Source organism: Pseudophryne corroboree, chromosome 2 (assembly GCF_028390025.1).
Source record: "Pseudophryne corroboree isolate aPseCor3 chromosome 2, aPseCor3.hap2, whole genome shotgun sequence".
Taxonomy (NCBI): Eukaryota; Metazoa; Chordata; class Amphibia; order Anura; family Myobatrachidae; genus Pseudophryne; species Pseudophryne corroboree.
In genome coordinates, this window is record NC_086445.1 from 3,665,817 (window position 1) to 3,690,516 (window position 24,700).

At 42.1% G+C, this 24,700-nt stretch overlaps 1 protein-coding gene across 1 annotated transcript in view; it reads left to right on the top strand.

Moving 5' to 3' along the window:
• Positions 1-18,704, top strand: part of LOC135051255 (transient receptor potential cation channel subfamily M member 2-like) — a 195,941-nt gene extending 177,237 nt beyond the window's left edge. The window contains exons 19-24 of the mRNA XM_063957338.1: positions 1,398-1,569; positions 3,013-3,193; positions 9,157-9,338; positions 9,420-9,552; positions 18,235-18,313; positions 18,582-18,704. Of these exons, the coding sequence (XP_063813408.1) occupies positions 1,398-1,569; positions 3,013-3,193; positions 9,157-9,338; positions 9,420-9,552; positions 18,235-18,313; positions 18,582-18,704 (870 nt within the window). The remainder of the gene's footprint in view (positions 1-1,397; positions 1,570-3,012; positions 3,194-9,156; positions 9,339-9,419; positions 9,553-18,234; positions 18,314-18,581) is intronic.
• Positions 18,705-24,700: the final 5,996 nt, after the last annotated feature.

Sequence of the window (24,700 nt, forward strand, 5' to 3'; positions counted from 1 at the left end):
CCCAAAGCATTTTGTCGCACCTGGGCCCACCGCTTGCTAGTTCCGCCACTGGGCAAGGTGTCATATTACAACCCCCATTTTTGTTATTTTGGGGCGGTGCCCAGCGCTCCCCGGCAGCTGCGCAGCCCCCTCCTCTGCGCACTGTTCAGATGTCGTGCACATGACAAGGTATCTCCTCAGTGATCACCGGCCGCGGTAATTACTAGCTCTCCCAACCTTCCCCCGGCCTGCGGGACAGTGGGACCGTGACCGAACACCGGGACTGTCCCGCTGAAATCAGGAGAATTGGAAGGTATACTTTATGTCTCCGTCTCTCTCATATAAGCTATATACCACATACTCCTGATCCGGCCACGCCCCGTTATTACTGCTCTATGGGCGGCAGCTGTCACTTCCGGGGACTGTGATGCAGATCTGTCTGTCTCAGGTCACAGGCTGCTCACTGAAACTGCAGTTAGTACTTAGCGGGTCATTCCGAGCTGATCGCACGTAGCAACTTTTTGCTGGTCAACGCCGCCTATGGGGGAGTGTATTTCTGCACAGCAGGGCTGCGACCGCTTGTGCAGCCGAGCTATGCTAAAAAAGCCTCCTGCACAACAAGACCAGGGTCAGACCTACTTACCCTGTGCGACGGCTCCAGCGACGAAGGTCCCGGAATTGACGTCAGACATCCGCCCTCCGAACGCCTGGACGCGCCTGCGTTCGTCTCACCGCTCCGGGAAAATGGTGAGTAGATGCCCTGGAACACCTCCCCACCATCAATCTTCTAGGTATCACTGCTGCGATCACTTTCTGCGCTGGCGTCGTCGCTGCCCGGCGAAGAACTGCTGCGTGCGAACGGGTCGGAATGACCCCCTTAGGCATCTCACAGTGTTCCGCTGCTCCTGTCTGCAGCCTCTGTAATAATGAACTATAATACGCCATGTACTTGGAGAGCGAGGGGTTAATTCATGCTGCAGCTTTGGTGTGTGCTGTAATGCCGCGTTGTGTGATGTCACGTACTGCAGACCTCCACAGTGACTGACATGGCTGTCCTCATGAAAGCACCGCTGCCTCATTATCTCCTGGGGAGACATACTGTATATATGTGCTGTAGCGTAATACACAGTGTCGGCATAATAAGTCACATAGTGCAGTATTACAGATAAAGTACCAGCCAATCAGCTCCTGACTGTCATGTTACAGGCTGTGTTTGACAAATGCCAGGATATTATAGATAAAGCCGTCCTGCGGAGGACAGGAAGGATCTATCTCTGGAGAGGCACACCTATGCACAGTGGGCAGTACTGCCTTGACGTTCACTCAGAATTTATTACACCTTTGTCTACAGGTCAGAAGTTACTGTGTTGTTTGTCCCATTGTAAGTGATCAGTGTTTGTGTTATTTATTTTCTCCAGCTGAAGGAAATTTACTTCTTCATCTTCATTTTGTTAATTTTGATGGTGGCCTATGGGGTTCCAAAGCAGGCGATCCTATATATTAACGAAACACGGTGGGACTGGATCTTCCGCCATGTCCTCTATTATCCCTACCTATTACTTTATGGGGATCTTCCATTAGACGTGGACGGTAAGTTACCCGGTGCTATGTGGTTATGGCTGTGATATGATGACAGTGATAGAGTGTATGGCTGTGTATACAGATGTGTCCACTTACATTCCCTGCACGTTAAACAGCCCTTCTAGCCATGTCATGCATTGGCGTGACTCGGTAGTCCCGAGCATTTTTACGTGCAACTTTTTCCATTAAAATGCGTCTTATTCACAAAATGATTTGAATAGGACGCACAAGCAGCTACTGCTGATGATATGCGGCAAGCCTATATTCTCTATGCGACACAGTTGTGTCGTATGCAGATGCAGCCGCAGTCATTCACAGAATGTAGGTATGCTGCATATCCTATTACTGACACTGTAACGTAGCATTCCATATGCAGATACAGCTGCAGTCACACACAGAATATAGGCATGCCACATATCCTATTACTGACACTGTAACGTAGCATTCTGTATGTAGATACCACCATAGTCACACACAGAATATAGGTATGCCGCATATCATTTAACTGACACTGTAACATAGCATTCCAAATGCAGATTCAGCGGCAGTCACACACAGAATATAGGGATGCCGTATATCCTATTACTTACACTGTAATGTAGCATTCTGTATGCAGATACAGCCTCAGTCACACACAGAATATAGGCATGCCGCATATCCTATTAGTGACACTGTAACGTAGCATTCTGTATGCAGATACAGCCACAGTCATACACAGAATATAGGCATGCTACATATACTATTACTGACACTGTAACGTAGCATTCCATATTCAGATACAGCCGCAGTTGCACACAGAATGTAGGCATGCTGCATATCCTGTTACTGAAACTGTAACGTATCATTTCATATGCAGATACAGCCGCAGTCACACACATAATGTAGGCATGCTGCATATCCTATTACAGACACTGTAATGTAGCATTCTGTATGCAGATACAGCCGCAGTCACACACAGAATGCATATCATATTACTGACACTGTAACATAGAGTTTTGTATGCAGATACAGCTGCAGTCATACACAGTCATACACAGAATATAGGCATGCCACATATTATATTACTGACAATGTAACGCAGCATTCCGTATGCAGATACAGCTGCAGTCATAAACAAAATATAGGCATGCTGCATATCCTATTACTGACACTGTAACGTAGCATTCTGTATGCAGATACAGCTGCAGTCACACACAAAATATACGCATGCCACATCTAATTTTTTATCAGCAGAGTTTGATTGTGCGTCCTATCACATAGCGATGTGAATAAGATGCTTTTTCATCAAAAAAAGATGCCCAACACCAATGGAGTTGTACGGGACCTGTCAGCTCACTCCCGCCAGGCATCTTCCACTACATGGTGTATTGAGGCAATATGTATGAGGACACATGTGTACAACACACGGGATGTATAGGACAGTTAATAACTGTATTCATATTTTTTCTTCAGGTTTGAACTTTGACGTTACACAATGTACCCAAAATACCACTGAATCCGATCTTCCTCTGTGTGTCTACAATGATGGTACCGGGAACCCTCTATTTCCACAATGGCTGACCATAATCCTTTTGTGTCTGTTTCTCATCCTTGGCACCCTTCTTATGATGAACGTTCTGATTTCTATAATAGCGTAAGAATAATTACACTACTTTTTTTTGCTGTGATTCTAAATTGTGTCTTTTACTTCCAATAAGTAATGGATTTGATAACAGAACGGTTGTGATGTATTGTGCACCCAGAGTCATGCATTGTAAACACAACAATTCCTTCCAAAGAGTCATGCATGTCTATAGTGGAACACTGTCAAACATCGGGGTCTTAACTAGAGTTAAGTGGGTCCGGTTCTCTGAGAACCAGACCCACCTGAACTTCCCAAGTGCGGATCCAAGTGCGGCTCAGGGTTTCCCGCCAGACTAAGATCCCAAAATGAGGAAAAACTTCATCATCCCGCTGTAGGATTCCTCCAGGGTTTTGGATTCTGTAACGGTCCCAGTGATCGGCGCCATTTCACTCCGGCTGTGGGGAATCAGAATCAGAAAATGTTATTGGCCAAGTACATATTCGCATACCCGGAATTTATCTCTGGTTAACAGCGCGCCAGTAAGCTCGCATAAACAAACATCTAATATTACCGTTCACCGTACAATTAAAAAAACAAATACATAAAAATTTACAATCAATAGTCATTAAAACACATATCCTATTTATAAACAGCAGAGTTTACTCAATGGACGTGTCAGTCTAAGTGCTGGGTTGTGGGGCGTGGGTGTGGGTCTGGTGGTTGCTGTGGGTGCTAGTGGGTCAGTCTGGTGTATCTGTCCAGAAAGGGTTTGCGGAGATACCCTATTGTAGCAAAACAAAAGCAGCTGCTGTCTTCGGTCTAGGTTAAACCCAATAACCAGAGGTAGCTAATAACGTAGAGAAAATTGTGGGTGGCAGAAGGCCTGCGCGCTAAGGATCTGAAATCACCCAAAAGTGTGACAGCATAACTAATCAAATCTCAATATGATTCTGATTAGCTCCATGAGCTTCACTCCCATTACTTATACATGGATGGACATATGTAACTAGAAAGAAGAAATTCTCCACATAGTGAAATACCATCAAATTATAGATATTAATATAAAGAAGATGTCACAATAATCAATATGATCATTCCCTCCTTTGTCCACAAATATATATGCAATGGAGGCTTTACCAGATAGCTGTATGCTTCAAACGTGTAGATGTACAATCCTGGTCAGATTTTTTTCAAATTCGGTCCCAAAATTTCTCATTAATGCGAAGACATGTGGAAAAGTAGAATAATATTCCACATAGTGTAATTCCATACAAAAAGACCTTTTATTACATAAACATGTACATATAAATTGATAAAAACTGTGGTAAGAAATGGAGGCGTTTACCAGATGAAGACTTCAACAAGAGCATAAAGTTCTAATTGGAGTGTCAGGTTCCGGATATTCTGAGACTCTGCTCAATTGCTGGGTTACCCGGTGAAATGCTGGAACCACTTCTACTAAACAATCCCCCTGTCACAAGCCAACGCGTATCGAGCCTGAAGCTCTTCATCAGTGCAGTGTGGCAGTGGGATCTGACGGAAATTACTCGAACTTCCGGTGTCACGTCTTTATCAGGTTCACAACGATCAGTGGAACTCAGAGACCTGAACGTTCTTTGCTGGGAGGAATACAGATAAAGACGTGACACCGGAAGTTCGCGTCATTTCCGTCAGATCCCACTGCCACACTGCCCTGACGAAGAGCTTCAGGCTCGATACGCGTTGGCTTGTGACAGGGAGAACGTTTGGTAGAAGTGGTTCCAGCGTTTCACCGGGTAACCCAGCAATTGAGCAGAGTCTCAGAATATCCGGAAACCTGACACTTCAATTAGAACTTTATGCTCCTGTTGAAGTCTTCATCTGGTAAACGCCTCCATTTCTTACCAAAGTTTTTATAAATTTTTATGTACATGTTTATGTAATAAAAGGTCTTTTTGTATGGAATTACACTATGTGGAATATTATTCTACTTTTCCACATGTCTTCGCATTAATGAGAAATTTTGGAACGAATCTGAAAAAATGTGACCAGGATTGTATATCTACACGTATGAAGCATACAGCTATCTGGTAAAGCCTCCATTGCATATATTTTTGTGGACAAAGGAGGGAATGATCATATTGATTATTGTGACATCTTCTTTATATTAATATCCATAATTTGATGGTATTTCACTATGTGGAGAATTTCTTCTTTCTATTTACATATGTCCATCCATGTCTAATTAATGGGAGTGAAGCTCATAGAGTTAATCAGAATCATATTGAGATAAGTAAAATTTGATTAGTTATGCTGTCACACTTTTGGGTGATTTCAGATCCTTAGCGCGCAGGCCTTCTGCCACCCACAATTTTCTCTTCCTGGTGTATCTGTCCACCTAGGGGTTATCTGTCCATACAGCCAAGGGCTCTGCCCCAGTGATAATTAAAAGCCCTGTATACTGTGTGGACATCCAGGGACTGGTGTGTCCTATCAGTATCAGTCCAGGGGTGCTCTATCCATTGTCTGCTGTAGTCTGCTGGCGAAAACACCAATCAATGCGTCAACAACATAATCAAGAATAAGATAGTTCAGTTGACACATTGGGGTTCAGTTATAACAAAAAAAGGGAAGTAGTCCAACCGACAGGGCAGAGTCAGGTAACGCCTGCATCTTGGAAGACCTGGGAGCCATAGTATCTCTTCTTGGAACTGCGAACTTCCTGCCGGGGGGCCACTTCCAGCTAGTTGTGGGAACTATAACTCAGGCAGGGCAAATTCTCAGTTGGGTATTTCATTCTTCAGTAGGCCAAGTCCAGAAAAAAATGAGGAGAGATTGTAGAATGAGCTAATGGAGTATAGCTTCCCAAAAGAGGAAACTTGGAGGTTGAAGGTGAAGCCCCAGTGATATTTCAATTGATGTTTTTCAGAGTTCGTCAGTTACAGGCTTGAGGGCTTTCCATTGCTGGAGGGTGTGCCAAGGCAGATCTTGGTAGATATGGATCACTGCACCATTGAAATCAACGCCATCTAGCTGTCGTACCTTGCACATAATATTGTCTTTTTGTAAATAGTAGGGCAGGCGGCAGATAACATTGCGTGGGCAATCAGCAGGGAACCCTCTCGGTGAGCTCTATTGAAGGTTTTGGTGTCGTTAGGATCATTTTTCAAGATTTTGTGAAATATTTTTGTGAAGGCATCCACCAGACCCGCTTGGGTAATGTCCTCCAGCAGTCCCCTAATATGTACGTTATTCCTTCTACCCCTGTTATCAAGGTCCATCATCCGCAATTGTAGCAAGTGGATCTCTGCTGTATGAGCAGAAATAATGTCTTTCAATGAGCTCCAGAACATATTAATCAAGTCTTGGTGGTCCTCTAAGGAGATCATGCGACCAGACCGTTGTGAGATATCGTGTTTGATAGTAAACAGTTCTTGCTTGATAGTCTCTTGGAGATCTGGCTTAATAGGGAGGGTTTTCATGAAAGATAAAATGCCCTGGAGGTCTTTATTTCCCTTAGAAGATGGCAGGTTAGATCTGCAGTTGGGGAAGACATTGGGGAGAGGAAGGACTTGGAGCAGAGAGATCTTCATTACTTCTGGAGGGATATCTGCCTGGCTCATGCTTTCCTTTGGAAGAGGTGTGTTACCTTTCTGAGAGGGTTTCCTATTCCTGACCATAATGATGCTAAAGAAAGTTAGTGGGAAATAGCACTGGTCGAGGTGAGCAGCATCAGAGTGTGTACATGTTACATCAATTGAGACCCACAAAGTGGTGACTCCCAGTGGTTTGGCATTAACAAACCATCAAGTAGTTATGAGCAGCACATGCAGGGACAGTTACAGATTGATCTTCATGGAATCATGGACACTGAATAGGGGAACGTATAGAGAATAACTTCTCTCTGGTATGCTCCTGCAGTGGAGATGATATATTTTCAATGTGTGTGCAACCAAGTGCAAAGGAAAAAAAATCTAAGCCAAATGTAGTACACCAAAATGGCCAGAGGCGGGAGCTCCAGTATTAGAAATAGTGCTACTTTAAAGGACTTATGCTGACAGTTACCCATAGATAGTGTGCAAGGGCCCTGTTTTTGAGATAGGAACCCCAAAGCTGAGAGGCCAGCCCCATGAGGACATACCTAGTAAAGAACTAGGGGAAGCTGCTTGTCGTACAGTAGTATATTATATTATGGCTCCATAGTAACAGAACCACCAGTCTGGCAGAGAGGCAAGAGAGCCAGAGGATATACTGCCCACCCATCCACCAATTCCCTGTATACAAAAGGCAGTACTGCAAGTATGGCGGTACGGTGCAGTGCTGTATACCGGTAAGAAATTTCCAGCCAGTATGCAGTACCGCTGGGCCGACCGCGATGCTTGCAGTTCACTGCATTGCTGTGTGTGTGAGGGAAGGAGAGCTTCCAGAGCTACACCTGTCCATCAGTGATCATCCAGTTTACTCTCCAGCAGCGGCGTGTCTCTCATTATGGGAGACACTGGTTCGTGAGCAAACCAGAGCCATGGACCGGCAGCTGAGGATCCTGATTGGCTGCAGGTCTGCAAGCTCTGATTGGCTCACAAACCGGCACCTCCTTTGAGAAACATGCCGCCGCCGGAGAGTAGACTGGATGATCACTGAGGGACAGGAGCAGCGCGTGCTGCGCTCCCCTCCCCTCACACAGTAGAGGTGAGTGGTGGTGGTGGGGGTGTATTTGGCACTGTGGGGACATACCTGGCACTATGGGGGCATATGTGGCAGTAGGCATAAGTGTACCTTGAACTTAGAAGGGGCATATGTGTAACTGCACTGTGGAGACATATCTGGCACTATGGGGACATATGTGGCACTAGGCATATGTGTACCTTGCACTAGGAGGGGGCATATGTGTATCTGGTATGGTGGGGGCATATCTGGCACTGGGGGCATACGTGTATGTGTCACTATTGGTAGCATATGTATATCTGGCATTGCGCTATTGGGGTCATATGTATATCTAGCCCCCATATGTGTATTACTCCCCTATTTTCATGCCCCATGTGACCATGCCCATTTTTTGGCACACGTGCACACAGTACCACTACGAATTTTTTTCTACTTGCACCACTAACAACAGAGAAGGAGGGGATGTAGCTGAAGCTGCATCACTCACCAGTCCCTGTGTAGTGGAGGGCAATCACGGGGGGTCCCCATAGCAGAGTGGAGGCAACTTTTGGTTGAGTCTGGATCACAGCCCTCGGCGGGCTAGTACACCACGGACAGCTTAGTATCACAGAAAGGAGAGGGTCTCTCTCCCTGATCTTGACTCTGGGCACCAGCCTCAGGGCAAAAGAGAGCAGATTCAAGAGGGCCTCCGTGGTGGGTCGGGACAGTGGCAGTCTCCAAACTAATTTAGGGTCTGGCTTCTGGAGGGTGAGTAGGCCGCGACCCGTAGGAAAATAGGAGATCTTCCCCAACTCCACAACCAACACAGCACTTCAGGGGCACTCAAAAGGGCTGAGTAAAGAGGTCAGGACCCCTCGAACACTGGCATGCCGGAGGAAAGCATTGTCCCTGCATGTCTAGCTGCAATGGCTGCCAGGCCACACCCCCTATCTTACTGGATTTAGTATAAAAGACCTCTGTGGATGTGTCTCCCAGTACACTCTGCTCCAGTGGGTGCTCACTCTCGTAAAAATGCTTGTCCATCTGAGTATGACATTGTATGGGAGGGTTTCAGCATCTTTGTATGCAAGTGCTTCTAGGAACACTCTGTTCCCACCCAGTCACCATACAGGAATAATACTGTGCGTGCAGATCTGTAATGCCATTCTGTATGTACCAGTGCAGTGCACAGCGCAGTCCAGATGATTGCACATATGGAAAACATCGCTCCACTGCGTCCAACTCAGAATCATGCCTTATACAGCATAAGGATACAGCATGATAAGGGCCCGCTGTGTATATAAGCCCCCACTATCTCAATGTTACACACAGCTCATTGTACAGATGTTATATAGAGAAGAACATGGTGGATTTTAAATGTTTGTACTTTTTTCTTCTTCCTGTCCCAGTTTTGTACTTACCGACGTTGAGAGTCACGCAGATCAGCTCTGGAAGTTCTATCGCTTTGGTCTAATAAAAGAATACAATGATCGCCCAGCTTTACCACCACCATTCATCGTATTTTCCCATCTGTACCTTCTCCTGAAATGCGCCATCTGTAGACAACCACCATGGGGCTACAAAGCACTGAGTGAGTGTGAAAGCGCCATTACCACCAGATTAGGTATAGGTGTGTACGCTCTGTAATAATTGTCCCACATTGTCCTTGCAGGACGCGTGCTAGATGAATGCCAGGAGTCATCGCTGCTGTCCTGGGAATCCTACATGAAGGACAACTACCAGTACAAACAGCAACAGCAACAACAGGAAAGCCAGGAAAATCTGGTGAAGGAAACATCCAAGAGGTAAAATCTCCAAATTTGAGGTTTTTCCAATGTTATTATGCTGTAAAGGTATGAATATAACGTGTCCTAATACTGACGCTAGTGCACAGCTCTCTGGGGATGGATAAAAGTGGTAATCTCTTAGTGGGAGTATCTGGTCACAGATCAGGTGGGTGGCCATACACTATATCTCTCAGCTATGAGATCAGGAGCCCTCAGCTCATTATCTGTGTGTTACACGCACCACAGATGCAACAACCAAGACTACTACTCATAGCACAAATATCACCTGGGAAGTCGTCCAGTTTGAGAAGGTTGAATATTCGCAGAAGTGATTAGAAACTCATCAAGTAGAACCTCCAATGGAGCCAGTCTGATATGAAATTACTTAGCCCTGGAATTAAGAGTCTAATGGGGTCAGGTTTTCACTGCAGATCCCCCACAAGGGGAATTTGGCCCTGCTGCTGGCTTTCTACAGGTCACTCTTCTACTGGATGTGACTGGTTAGGTTTTGAATGGCAACAGGTGAACTGGAGTCAACAGGTGCAAGGTACCAGATAAGGGCCCTCATTCCGAGTTGTTCGCTCGCAAGCTGCTTTTAGCAGCTTTGCACACGCTAAGCCGCCGCCTACTGGGAGTGAATCTTAGCTTAGCAAAATTGCGAACGAAAGATTCACAATATTGCGAAAAGACTTCTCTGTGCAGTTTCTGAGTAGCTCGAGACTTACTCTTCCAGTGCGATCAGTTCAGTGCTTGTCGTTCCTGGTTTGACGTCACAAACACACCCAGCGTTCGCCCAGACACTCCTCCGTTTCTCCAGCCACTCCGGCGTTTTTCCCAGAAACGGTAGCGTTTTTTCAAACACTCCCATAAAACGGCCAGTTTCCGCCCAGAAACACACACTTCCTGTCAATCACATTACGATCACCAGAACGAAGAAAAAACCTCGTAATGCCGTGAGTAAAATACCAAACTTCATAGCAAATTTACTTGGCGCAGTGCGAACATTGCACATGCGCAGTTAGCGGAAAATCGCTGCGATGCGAAGAAAATTACCGAGCGAACAACTCGGAATGACCACCAAGGTGTGAGGCAGAAGCATAATCCAAGGACAGGCAAAAAGTTGGGGTTGGCTGCAATCGGAGCAATGGTATGCCGTGTAAGTTCTGGGAAGGTGCCTAAAAGAAGTTATAAATTAAACTGGCAATTAAACATGGTCAAACAGCAGCAGCAAGGTGTGCAGGGCAAGTATCTTCCAGGAAGCAGGAAACATCACCAGCACTGGATGTGTTCACCTCCTGCCTTGTATACCAACAGTTGACAGGAGATTGGTTGCAGCCAAGAGGTTGGCAGAGAGCTGGGTCTGTTAAGAAAGTCCAAGATACCAGAAGCAAAAACTAAAGCCTACATCTGCTCTGGCTCAAATGGATTCAGTACTGGTCTTCGTTCCACAAGCTCCTGGGTTCCCATCCTGCTGACTACATCAGAACTTTTTATTCTGGGATTGTGATACCCACTGTAACTCACATGCAGCCCCAGGTCTGGAATATTTTATTATGGTTTTCTGGCCTTGATCTAAGACAAGGGTGACATTGGTTTCTTCTTTGGGGTGGGATGTACTAAAGCAGGAATGCAGTAAAAATCTAGTTTTTGGGGGTTTTACCTCATTTCCAAATGCACTAAAGCCCCATTGCTGGGTTCCAACATGGAGAGTATGGACTACTTTCCATGTCGTGCTGTATGAGGGATCCAATCGGATAGCTGCCAGTATGACCCACGGCCGCCGTATCCTTCTATGCATGTGCAGATGGACTCCCGAGTTATACACCCCAAAGTCCAGGGATGGGAGAGCATCTTATCGGAAGAGCTGTCCATCGCAATACTATTTGCATATTTTAGTACATCCTTCCCTGGATTTTTTGGGTGCTTTAAATGTGGCACCCACAGTACCGCCGCTATTACAACCTATACAATCACTTACAAAATGAACAGATGGGTAATAAGACTGTTAGCGGCTGTCCTGTACTAGGATAGGCTGATAACATGTAGCTTGGAGATGAGGACGTGCTTCACATCTTTGTACTGTTGTACAACAATGAGCAGCACTGACTGTCACAGATGTCCCTCACCAGGTGCCCCGGCAGCACAGTGTGTATAGTAGGAGAGTGGCGGATCCTACGGCTGCCAGGGAAAACATCCTCTGCCTGCCACCCTGTGACACTAGTGCTACAAGTAATGACAGACATCACATCACTATATTCAGTAATAAATAATGATCAAGGGATTGAAAGCATCAACTACCACCTAGAACAAGACCCCGATATGACAGTCACACAACGCAATTTCCTTTGTGACAGCATCACATTCATACTCAAACATAATTATGTTTGGTTTAAGGACATGTTTTTTCCTTTACAGATCAAGGGCACAGCCATGGGTACAAGAGTTGACCCAAGCTATGCCAACTTATTTATGAGTTGGTGGGAAGACCACCACATTTGGTCAAAGGAGCTTGGGGCAAATCTCGTATTCTGGAGCATATATATAGATGATATATTTTTAATCTGGCAAGGCAGTAAGGACACACTCAAGGAGTTCCTGATCTATATGAACACGAATGACAATATACAAAAACAAAGGTGTTGGATTTTAAGAAGGCTGATTTTGTAGGGATGGGAAAATGTGTAAGCTATTCTTTAGCAGAGTGGAGGAACTCTGGAGCGATTCTTTAGCAGAGGGGAGCAACTCTGAAGCAGTGCAGGAGAGGTGGAAAACATTAAAAAGTGCAATTGTAAGGGCAACAGACCTTTGTATCAAAAGTGTTAGTAAAAACACAAGGAAAAGGAACCCAGTGTGGTTTGCGAAAGTAGTAGCAAATATCGTGAAAGCAAAAAAGGTGGCTTTTAGGAAATATAAGCAGACATAAAAAAATAAAGACATAGAGATATATCTCGTTAGACAGAAGGAGACTAAGACAGTAATCAGATGTGCAAAGGCACAAGCTGAGGAGAAAATGGCCCAGTCAGTGGGTAAAGGAGGCAAAACTTTTTTCTAGGTATATAAGCGAAAGGAGAAAAACAAAAGGCGGAATAATAAATCTAAAGACAGAGACTAGGAGTCTTTTTGAGGGAGACAATATAATAGCAGATCATCTTAATAATTAATTTTGCTCAGTACACACTACTGAAAGAGAGGGGAAGGGGCCACAGTTAAGTTGCAGGGATATTCAAGAAAATTAAATAAGTACATTTACAGAGGAGAAGGTCCTAACAGAACTCTCAAAGCTGAAAGTGGACAAATCTATGGGGCCAGATGGGATACATCCAAAGATACTAAAAGAACTTAAAGAGGTGCTGGTAGCACCATTGACAGAATTATTCAACCAGACATTAGCTACAGGAGTAATTCCAGAGGACTGGAAATGAGTGAACGTAGTCCCACTGCACAAAAGTGGAAGCAAGGAAGAGGCAAACAACTACAGACCAGTTAGTCTTACATCAGTAGTATGGAAATTGATGGAAACACTCTTAAAAAAAAAGAAAAAAAGAGTTGTAGATTATCTCAAATCCAGCAATTTACAGGATCCCATACAATCCTTATTGACTTTTTTGACTGTGTGACTAAAGTGGTGGATAAAGGTGGAGCCGTGGATATAGCTTATCTAGACTTTAGTAAGGCTTTTGACACTGTTCCAAATTACAGACTGCTAAATAACTTGAAATATTGGGATTGGATTATTGAATGGATAAGATCTTGGTTGCAGGATAGAAAACAGAAATTTGTGGTAATGGAGTGCATTCACAGGAGGGAAATGTTACCATGGAGTACACCAGAGATCTGTATTTGGACCAGTGCTTTTTAATATCCTTATTGGTGACGTAAATGGCATTAAAGGAAAGTATGCCTCTGTGCAGATGATACAAAGGTATGCAACAGGGTAGACACACCAGGAGGGGTAAAACAAATGATTGAGGATCTAGGTAGACTAGAGGGATGGTCAAGAGTCTGGCAATTACAGTTTAATGCCAAAAAATGCAAAATCATGCACTTGGGTCTCAAAAATCCAAAGGCTAAATATAGTATTAATGGCACTATTCTGGAAACTTCTGAGGAGGAAAGGGATCTAGGAGTCACTATTTCAGGTGACATAAAGGATAAATATAGTATTAATGGCACTATACTGGGAACTACTGAGGAGGAAAGGGATCTAGGAGTCACTATTTCAGGTGACATAAAGGATTAATATAGTATTAATGGCACTATACTGGGAACTACTGAGGAGGAAAGGGATCTAGGAGTCACTATTTCAGATGACATAAAGGATAAATATAGTATTAATGGCACTATACTGGGAACTACTGAAGAGGAAAGGGATCTAGGAGTCACTATTTCAGGTGACATAAAGGATAAATATAGTATTAATGGCAGTATACTGGGAACTACTGAGGAGGAAAGGGATCTAGGAGTCACTATCTTAGGTGACATAAAGGCAGGTAATCAATGTAACACAGCAATGAGGAAGGCTAGTCAGATGCTTGGCTGCATTGGGAAAGGAATCAGCAGCAGAAAGAAAGAAGTACGGTAATAATGCCCATGTATAGGTCATTGGTACGACCTCATCTAGAATATTGTGTTCATTCTTCAGAATGATATAAATATATTAGAGACTGTGCAAAGAAGGGCAACTAAAATAGTGCATGGCCTACATCACAAAACATACACAGAAAGACTAAGAAATCCCACTATGTATAGTGTGGGGCAGAGAAGGGAAAGAGGGGACATGAGAGAGACTGTCAAATATATCAATGGTTTTATTAAGGTCCAGGAGGGAAACATTCTCTAAATGAAGAGAAGCAATAGGACACGAGGACATGCACTGAGACTGGAGGGGGGGGGGTTCAGGGGAAATTTGATATTACTTCACAGAAAAGGGTAGTGGACAAGTGGAATAGCCTCCCATCAGAGGTGGTAGAGGCTAAGACAGTAGAGCAATTAAAGCATGCATGGGATAGACATAAGGAAATCCTTACAAAGAAATAAGGATCAAATAAGGTTTAAGATTAAAAAAAATGGTAAAAAAAGAAAGGGGGGGGGGGTGCAGACTAGATAGGCAAGTGGTTCTCATCTGTCATCAAATTCTATGTTTCTATGTTTAACCTCGGGTTACCAACATAGTACAGCAAGACCAATGTCAAATTACTCTACCTCAACATCTATATAGAACAGGGCTGTTTCCCCACAAATACATTCCATAAAGCGGTTGATGTCAAAAGCTTCATTGTATCCACCAGCAGGCATCACCCTAACTGGTTAAATCAATACCCAAAAGCCAGTCCATTAGACTGCGAATAAATTGCTCTAAACATGACAACTACATCACAGGAATTATCGACTCAGTTTAGGGAAAAGATGTACCAAACACACCTCATGGATGAAGCTTTTGAGCAAGTGGGGACATTTGAGAGAACCGAATTATTGAAATAAAAAGACAAAGGAAAGGGAGGTAAGGACACAGATGTGCTCTTTATTACCAACTACTCTCAACAGGCCACTTGAGTTTAACACATTCTCAAGAAACATTGGGGGTCATTCCGAGTTGATCGCTAGCTGAAAATGTTCGCTGCGCTGCGATTAAGTAAAAAAACGGCGCTTCTGCGCATGCGTATGTGGCGCAGTGCGCACGCGCAATGTACTTTCACAACGGCTGATGTATTTTTACACAAGGTCTACTAGCGAAGCTTTTCAGTCGCAATGGCAACCGCAGAGTGATTGACATGAAGGGGGCGTTTCTGGGTGTCAACTGACCGTTTTCAGGGAGTGCTCGAAAAAAACACAGGCGTGCAAGGAAAAACGCAGGCATGGCTGGCCAAACGCAGGGTGCGTTTGTGACGTCAAATCCGGAACTGAACAGTCTGAAGAGATCGCAAGTGCTGAGCAGGTCTGGAGCTACTCTAAAACTGCACGATCTTTTTTTGTAGCCGCTCTGCGATCCTTTCGTTCGCACTTCTGCTAAGTTAAGATACACTCCCAGTGGGAGGCGGCTTAGCGTTTGCACGACTGCTAAAAACTGCTAGCGAGCTATCAACTCGGAATGACCCCCATTGGCCACTACTCTTAGAAGATGAGACACTGGTAGATCATTTACCCTTCAGACCTAAACTGGTATTCAGAAGGGCCCCAGACCTTATAAATAAACTGGTACATAATCCCATTCCTCCAAATCAACATATCCAGGCTACCATCAGCAACAGTGCACCCAGAAATGGTTTCTATTATTGTGGAACATGTCTAGGTTGCACAAATCAGGGACAACGCAGTACCAAACCCACAACAGACTTTAAATCCACCACCACAAATAGGAGCTACAAAGTGAAAAGCAGATTAACATTCACAAGCAAGGGGATAATCTACCTCCTACAATGTGCATGTGAGAAACCGTATGTAGGCCGCACGGCGAACATATCCAAAACATTAGAAGAGGGTATGAAGACCACAGTCTATCTAAGCATTTCAAAGACCACCATGGTAGTAACCCTAGAACCCTACAATTTATGGGAATACAAGAGGTACACCCGAACTGAAGTGGAGGCGATGACACTCACAGAATCAACACCACTGAACGTAGGTGGATGTATGAATTGAAGACATTAGTCCCACGTGGCCTAAACTTAGATAACGAGATCAAGTCCAAACATTTGCAAAAAGTAAGACAGTTTAAACTAATCACTACTTAGGCCTCAAACAGATGTGACGCACAAAACTTGGGTATTCCTCAACACCTCTATGATTGATCAACACATGGAGACTGAAAAGAAGCTTATTTAAGAAACTAATACACAAGTGTACATAGCTTACAAAAAACCCAGCATAGATTTAATCATATATCATTTGAATTCATTTGTGACTGGCCAACGAACGAACAATAGATACCATCGATAGGATACCATCGATTAGTATGATCATTTTTATTAACACGCTATGTGAGTTCAGTATACAATTCACCACAACCAGACAATAGACACCATTGATTATGGACCATCGATGGCAAACCACTGATCGCGCATGGACTCAAAGTCTATCCACCTACAGACAATTGAGACTTGATTGACACACAGAAGGAACAATCAGAGTGATAAGGACTGAACCAATCACATCAAAGGCAAGAGCCAGTCAGGTGACACACAAGAGACCTATTTAAGCCCAGACAGAGACACTGTTTCTGAACACCACTCCCAGAAGAAGACCCCCAGTGGATTGAAATGCGTTGGAGCCATCAGTACATCATTTACCCACCCCGGCATTGGATATTGCAAGGTATCACACGTATCAGGACGTTCCACCTGCAGCCGCGGTCACGTGACCTAAGAAAGCCGGAAGTAAAGAGCATGGACGGCAGCATGGCAGCGGTGAGGTGGTCCTCTATGTGGAGGGGAAGTGCGGGAGTTGGTTCTCTAGAGCCGATACCATGGACCTCCCCTCCCAGGGCAGCATCCGCTCCCTGGGCAGGATGTATTAGCATACACCGCCGCCCCTAGCCGTGATGTTAATCACATATGTACTAACATATGCGATTAACATCGCAATGCGGTGACGGAGGCCCACCCCGCAATACCTGTGAGGTGGTGTGCGGGGTCTCTGTCACCTCCCTGGGGTCTCCACCTGCTTACCTGATGGGAAGCAGCAGCAGGCTGTCCCCAGGCGCCTCCTCCTCCCCCTGCAGCCGGAAGGACCTCCAGCTGTGTTGCTAGGGGGAGGAGGAGACTACCTTCTGGGACCAGGAGTTACTGGAAGAAGTGGGGTCGGCAACTGCGACAGGGGGCAGCGGAGACGGCGGGTTGTGGCGGCCGGCGTTAAGAAGCCCATAGGGTTCTATGGATGGCGATACCCTCAGGGGTGAAAACGTGACGTACGGGGGTAGGTACATACAAAAATGCGATAAAACCCCGAAAATGGGGGTTTTATCGCATTTTTCCTTTAGTACATCCCGCCCCCTAGGAGGCTGATATCTTAGGAGGGACGACTGTGACAAGACGTACCACAGGACGCCTACTCCAGAGGGGAAAGCGATCGGTCCGGAGACCTCACCTGCTGACCGCTAACCCGACATTCACCTCCACCCCGGGGGAAGACCGTGAAGGTATCTATATTTTGCCATCGGCTTTAACCTGTGCACGGAGGATCACATACGGACTAGCGGGACGCCGCAGCCTGTAACTTTATTTATTTCTCTTATCTGCAGCGTATGATTAAGCGCATTTAGTTCTAGCACGGTACCACGAACTTCTCACATTGTGAACGCTAGAGACTGGAATTTATATGTGATCCAGAGGTGGAAGTACAGGAGTTACATTGCTCATTGTTCTGTCATTTTATCACATCTCTTTCATCAATACTCCACTGTTGTGTATTATATCACTATTATATGTGCCACATAATTCACAGCTACTAACAGATAATAACCACCCAAACTCACGAGGGGCTGATTATACATCAGACTAGCAGGTGACCCTACAGACCGCACAAGAAGTGCAGCTGACGTCCAATACGACATCACACACTCAGTGCGCAGTTACCCCAAACATTCATAGTGCTACAGGTTCCCTGCAAGTAGTGCGTGTCATCTGCTCTCTCTGTTACTCTGTTGCTCTCTTCCTATTGCCACTTTATCAGGATACAATGTTTCCATTTCTCTCCCCTATGCAGTGTGTCGGCAGTGCTGCGTCTGTTACAGGTGGAGAAAGAGGGTGAGCTGGAGGGACGCTTGGGAGCGCTGGAGGAGCGGGTAAGAAATGGTCTTGCCATTTATAGACTGCTTGTATTGTGCGTCACCACCAGAGATGGACGCAATCCTTATATATATATATATATATATATATATATATTGATAGGATTATAATGGTACAGAATCAGGCTCCAGATGAAACGTGCACAGGTCACCAGTCTGAATAGAATGTTTCATCTGGAGCCTGGTTCTGTACCGCTGTAATCCTATCAATGATCTATCAGTGCGAATTGATTACAGTATACCAGTCAACTATTTCTGTCACCAGATTATAAGTGTTATATATAGGGCAATCCTTCGGGATGTCATCTCCAGTTTTCGTCTAAACAAAATCTTTATTATGGAGCAACTTGGCCACTACTTTTTACTATCTATGGTCTTCAAAGAGTGATTCAAGCAGGGAACGTGTCCACACAGAAAACCTGAAATTTAATCAGTGTACACCCCTGATGAAGTCGTTTTAGACGATACGCGTAGGGTTCACCGTCAATACCTGCCATGTCCTGGTGTATGTGAATTCCACCCAGAGCTCACAGCTTTTGCTAAAGGTGAGGGTGGAATCTATTGTAACTGTTTGTACTCAGACGTGTTTGGATTCATTGGATTTATGATATTGTGTATGTCATTTTAATATTTTAAGAAGTAAAAGAAAATGTTGTACTAGTATAGAGTTACGGTGGAGCTCCAGGTACCAGATACTGTATATATATATATGTATATGTTTGTATGTATAGAGTTACGGTGGAGATCCAGTCACCAGATACTGTATATATATATATGTATATGTTTGTATGTATAGAGTTACGGTGGAGATCCAGGTACCAGATACTGTATATATATATATATGTATATGTTTGTATGTATAGAGTTACGGTGGAGCTCCAGTCACCAGATACTGTATATATATATATGTATATGTTTGTATGTATAGAGTTACGGTGGAGATCCAGTCACCAGATACTGTATATATATATATGTATATGTTTGTATGTATAGAGTTACGGTGGAGATCCAGGTACCAGATACTGTATATATATATATATGTATATGTTTGTATGTATAGAGTTACGGTGGAGCTCCAGTCACCAGATACTGTATATATATATATGTATATGTTTGTATGTATAGAGTTACGGTGGAGCTCCAGTCACCAGATACTGTATATATATATATGTATATGTTTGTATGTATAGAGTTACGGTGGAGCTCCAGTCACCAGATACTGTATATATATATATGTATATGTTTGTATGTATAGAGTTACGGTGGAGATCCAGTCACCAGATACTGTATATATATATATGTATATGTTTGTATGTATAGAGTTACGGTGGAGATCCAGTCACCAGATACTGTATATATATATATGTATATGTTTGTATGTATAGAGTTACGGTGGAGATCCAGTCACCAGATACTGTATATATATATATGTATATGTTTGTATGTATAGAGTTACGGTGGAGATCCAGTCACCAGATACTGTATATATATATATGTATATGTTTGTATGTATAGAGTTACGGTGGAGATCCAGTCACCAGATACTGTATATATATATATGTATATGTTTGTATGTATAGAGTTACGGTGGAGATCCAGTCACCAGATACTGTATATATATATATGTATATGTTTGTATGTATAGAGTTACGGTGGAGCCCCAGTCACCAGATACTGTATATATATATATGTATATGTTTGTATGTATAGAGTTACGGTGGAGCCCCAGTCACCAGATACTGTATATATATATATATGTATATGTTTGTATGTATAGAGTTACGGTGGAGCCCCAGTCACCAGATACTGTATATATATATATGTATATGTTTGTATGTATAGAGTTACGGTGGAGATCCAGTCACCAGATACTGTATATATATATATGTATATGTTTGTATGTATAGAGTTACGGTGGAGCCCCAGTCACCAGATACTGTATATATATATATGTATATGTTTGTATGTATAGAGTTACGGTGGAGCCCCAGTCACCAGATACTGTATATATATATATGTGTATATGTTTGTATGTATAGAGTTACGGTGGAGATCCAGTCACCAGATACTGTATATATATATATGTATATGTTTGTATGTATAGAGTTACGGTGGAGATCCAGTCACCAGATACTGTATATATATATATGTATATGTTTGTATGTATAGAGTTACGGTGGAGCCCCAGTCACCAGATACTGTATATATATATATGTATATGTTTGTATGTATAGAGTTACGGTGGAGCCCCAGTCACCAGATACTGTATATATATATATGTGTATATGTTTGTATGTATAGAGTTACGGTGGAGATCCAGTCACCAGATACTGTATATATATATATGTATATGTTTGTATGTATAGAGTTACGGTGGAGATCCAGTCACCAGATACTGTATATATATATATGTATATGTTTGTATGTATAGAGTTACGGTGGAGCCCCAGTCACCAGATACTGTATATATATATATGTATATGTTTGTATGTATAGAGTTACGGTGGAGCTCCAGTCACCAGATACTGTATATATATATATGTATATGTTTGTATGTATAGAGTTACGGTGGAGATCCAGTCACCAGATACTGTATATATATATATGTATATGTTTGTATGTATAGAGTTACGGTGGAGATCCAGTCACCAGATACTGTATATATATATATGTATATGTTTGTATGTATAGAGTTACGGTGGAGATCCAGTCACCAGATACTGTATATATATATATGTATATGTTTGTATGTATAGAGTTACGGTGGAGCTCCAGTCACCAGATACTGTATATATATATATGTATATGTTTGTATGTATAGAGTTACGGTGGAGATCCAGTCACCAGATACTGTATATATATATATATGTATATGTTTGTATGTATAGAGTTACGGTGGAGATCCAGTCACCAGATACTGTATATATATATATGTATATGTTTGTATGTATAGAGTTACGGTGGAGCCCCAGGTACCAGATACTGTATATATATATATGTATATGTTTGTATGTATAGAGTTACGGTGGAGATCCAGTCACCAGATACTGTATATATATATATATGTATATGTTTGTATGTATAGAGTTACGGTGGAGCCCCAGTCACCAGATACTGTATATATATATATGTATATGTTTGTATGTATAGAGTTACGGTGGAGATCCAGTCACCAGATACTGTATATATATATATATGTATATGTTTGTATGTATAGAGTTACGGTGGAGATCCAGTCACCAGATACTGTATATATATATATGTATATGTTTGTATGTATAGAGTTACGGTGGAGCTCCAGTCACCAGATACTGTATATATATATATGTATATGTTTGTATGTATAGAGTTACGGTGGAGCCCCAGTCACCAGATACTGTATATATATATATGTATATGTTTGTATGTATAGAGTTACGGTGGAGCTCCAGTCACCAGATACTGTATATATATATATGTATATGTTTGTATGTATAGAGTTACGGTGGAGATCCAGTCACCAGATACTGTATATATATATATGTATATGTTTGTATGTATAGAGTTACGGTGGAGATCCAGTCACCAGATACTGTATATATATATATGTATATGTTTGTATGTATAGAGTTACGGTGGAGCCCCAGTCACCAGATACTGTATATATATATATGTATATGTTTGTATGTATAGAGTTACGGTGGAGCCCCAGTCACCAGATACTGTATATATATATATGTATATGTTTGTATGTATAGAGTTACGGTGGAGCCCCAGTCACCAGATACTGTATATATATATATGTATATGTTTGTATGTATAGAGTTACGGTGGAGATCCAGTCACCAGATACTGTATATATATATATATGTATATGTTTGTATGTATAGAGTTACGGTGGAGATCCAGTCACCAGATACTGTATATATATATATGTATATGTTTGTATGTATAGAGTTACGGTGGAGATCCAGTCACCAGATACTGTATATATATATATGTATATGTTTGTATGTATAGAGTTACGGTGGAGATCCAGTCACCAGATACTGTATATATATATATATGTATATGTTTGTATGTATAGAGTTACGGTGGAGCTCCAGTCACCAGATACTGTATATATATATATATATGTATATGTTTGTATGTATAGAGTTACGGTGGAGCCCCAGTCACCAGATACTGTATATATATATATGTATATGTTTGTATGTATAGAGTTACGGTGGAGATCCAGTCACCAGATACTGTATATATATATATATGTATATGTTTGTATGTATAGAGTTACGGTGGAGATCCAGTCACCAGATACTGTATATATATATATGTATATGTTTGTATGTATAGAGTTACGGTGGAGATCCAGTCACCAGATACTGTATATATATATATATGTATATGTTTGTATGTATAGAGTTACGGTGGAGCCCCAGTCACCAGATACTGTATATATATATATGTATATGTTTGTATGTATAGAGTTACGGTGGAGATCCAGTCACCAGATACTGTATATATATATATATGTATATGTTTGTATGTATAGAGTTACGGTGGAGCTCCAGTCACCAGATACTGTATATATATATATGTATATGTTTGTATGTATAGAGTTACGGTGGAGATCCAGTCACCAGATACTGTATATATATATATATGTATATGTTTGTATGTATAGAGTTACGGTGGAGATCCAGTCACCAGATACTGTATATATATATATATGTATATGTTTGTATGTATAGAGTTACGGTGGAGCCCCAGTCACCAGATACTGTATATATATATATGTATATGTTTGTATGTATAGAGTTACGGTGGAGCTCCAGTCACCAGATACTGTATATATATATATATGTATATGTTTGTATGTATAGAGTTACGGTGGAGATCCAGTCACCAGATACTGTATATATATATATGTATATGTTTGTATGTATAGAGTTACGGTGGAGCCCCAGTCACCAGATACTGTATATATATATATGTATATGTTTGTATGTATAGAGTTACGGTGGAGCCCCAGTCACCAGATACTGTATATATATATATGTATATGTTTGTATGTATAGAGTTACGGTGGAGATCCAGTCACCAGATACTGTATATATATATATGTATATGTTTGTATGTATAGAGTTACGGTGGAGCTCCAGTCACCAGATACTGTATATATATATATGTATATGTTTGTATGTATAGAGTTACGGTGGAGATCCAGTCACCAGATACTGTATATATATATATATGTATATGTTTGTATGTATAGAGTTACGGTGGAGATCCAGTCACCAGATACTGTATATATATATATATGTATATGTTTGTATGTATAGAGTTACGGTGGAGCCCCAGTCACCAGATACTGTATATATATATATGTATATGTTTGTATGTATAGAGTTACGGTGGAGCTCCAGTCACCAGATACTGTATATATATATATATGTATATGTTTGTATGTATAGAGTTACGGTGGAGATCCAGTCACCAGATACTGTATATATATATATGTATATGTTTGTATGTATAGAGTTACGGTGGAGATCCAGTCACCAGATACTGTATATATATATATGTATATGTTTGTATGTATAGAGTTACGGTGGAGATCCAGTCACCAGATACTGTATATATATATATGTATATGTTTGTATGTATAGAGTTACGGTGGAGCTCCAGTCACCAGATACTGTATATATATATATGTATATGTTTGTATGTATAGAGTTACGGTGGAGATCCAGTCACCAGATACTGTATATATATATATGTATATGTTTGTATGTATAGAGTTACGGTGGAGCTCCAGTCACCAGATACTGTATATATATATATGTATATGTTTGTATGTATAGAGTTACGGTGGAGATCCAGTCACCAGATACTGTATATATATATATGTATATGTTTGTATGTATAGAGTTACGGTGGAGATCCAGTCACCAGATACTGTATATATATATATGTATATGTTTGTATGTATAGAGTTACGGTGGAGATCCAGTCACCAGATACTGTATATATATATATGTATATGTTTGTATGTATAGAGTTACGGTGGAGATCCAGTCACCAGATACTGTATATATATATATGTATATGTTTGTATGTATAGAGTTACGGTGGAGATCCAGTCACCAGATACTGTATATATATATATGTATATGTTTGTATGTATAGAGTTACGGTGGAGATCCAGTCACCAGATACTGTATATATATATATGTATATGTTTGTATGTATAGAGTTACGGTGGAGATCCAGTCACCAGATACTGTATATATATATATATGTATATGTTTGTATGTATAGAGTTACGGTGGAGATCCAGTCACCAGATACTGTATATATATATATGTATATGTTTGTATGTATAGAGTTACGGTGGAGCCCCAG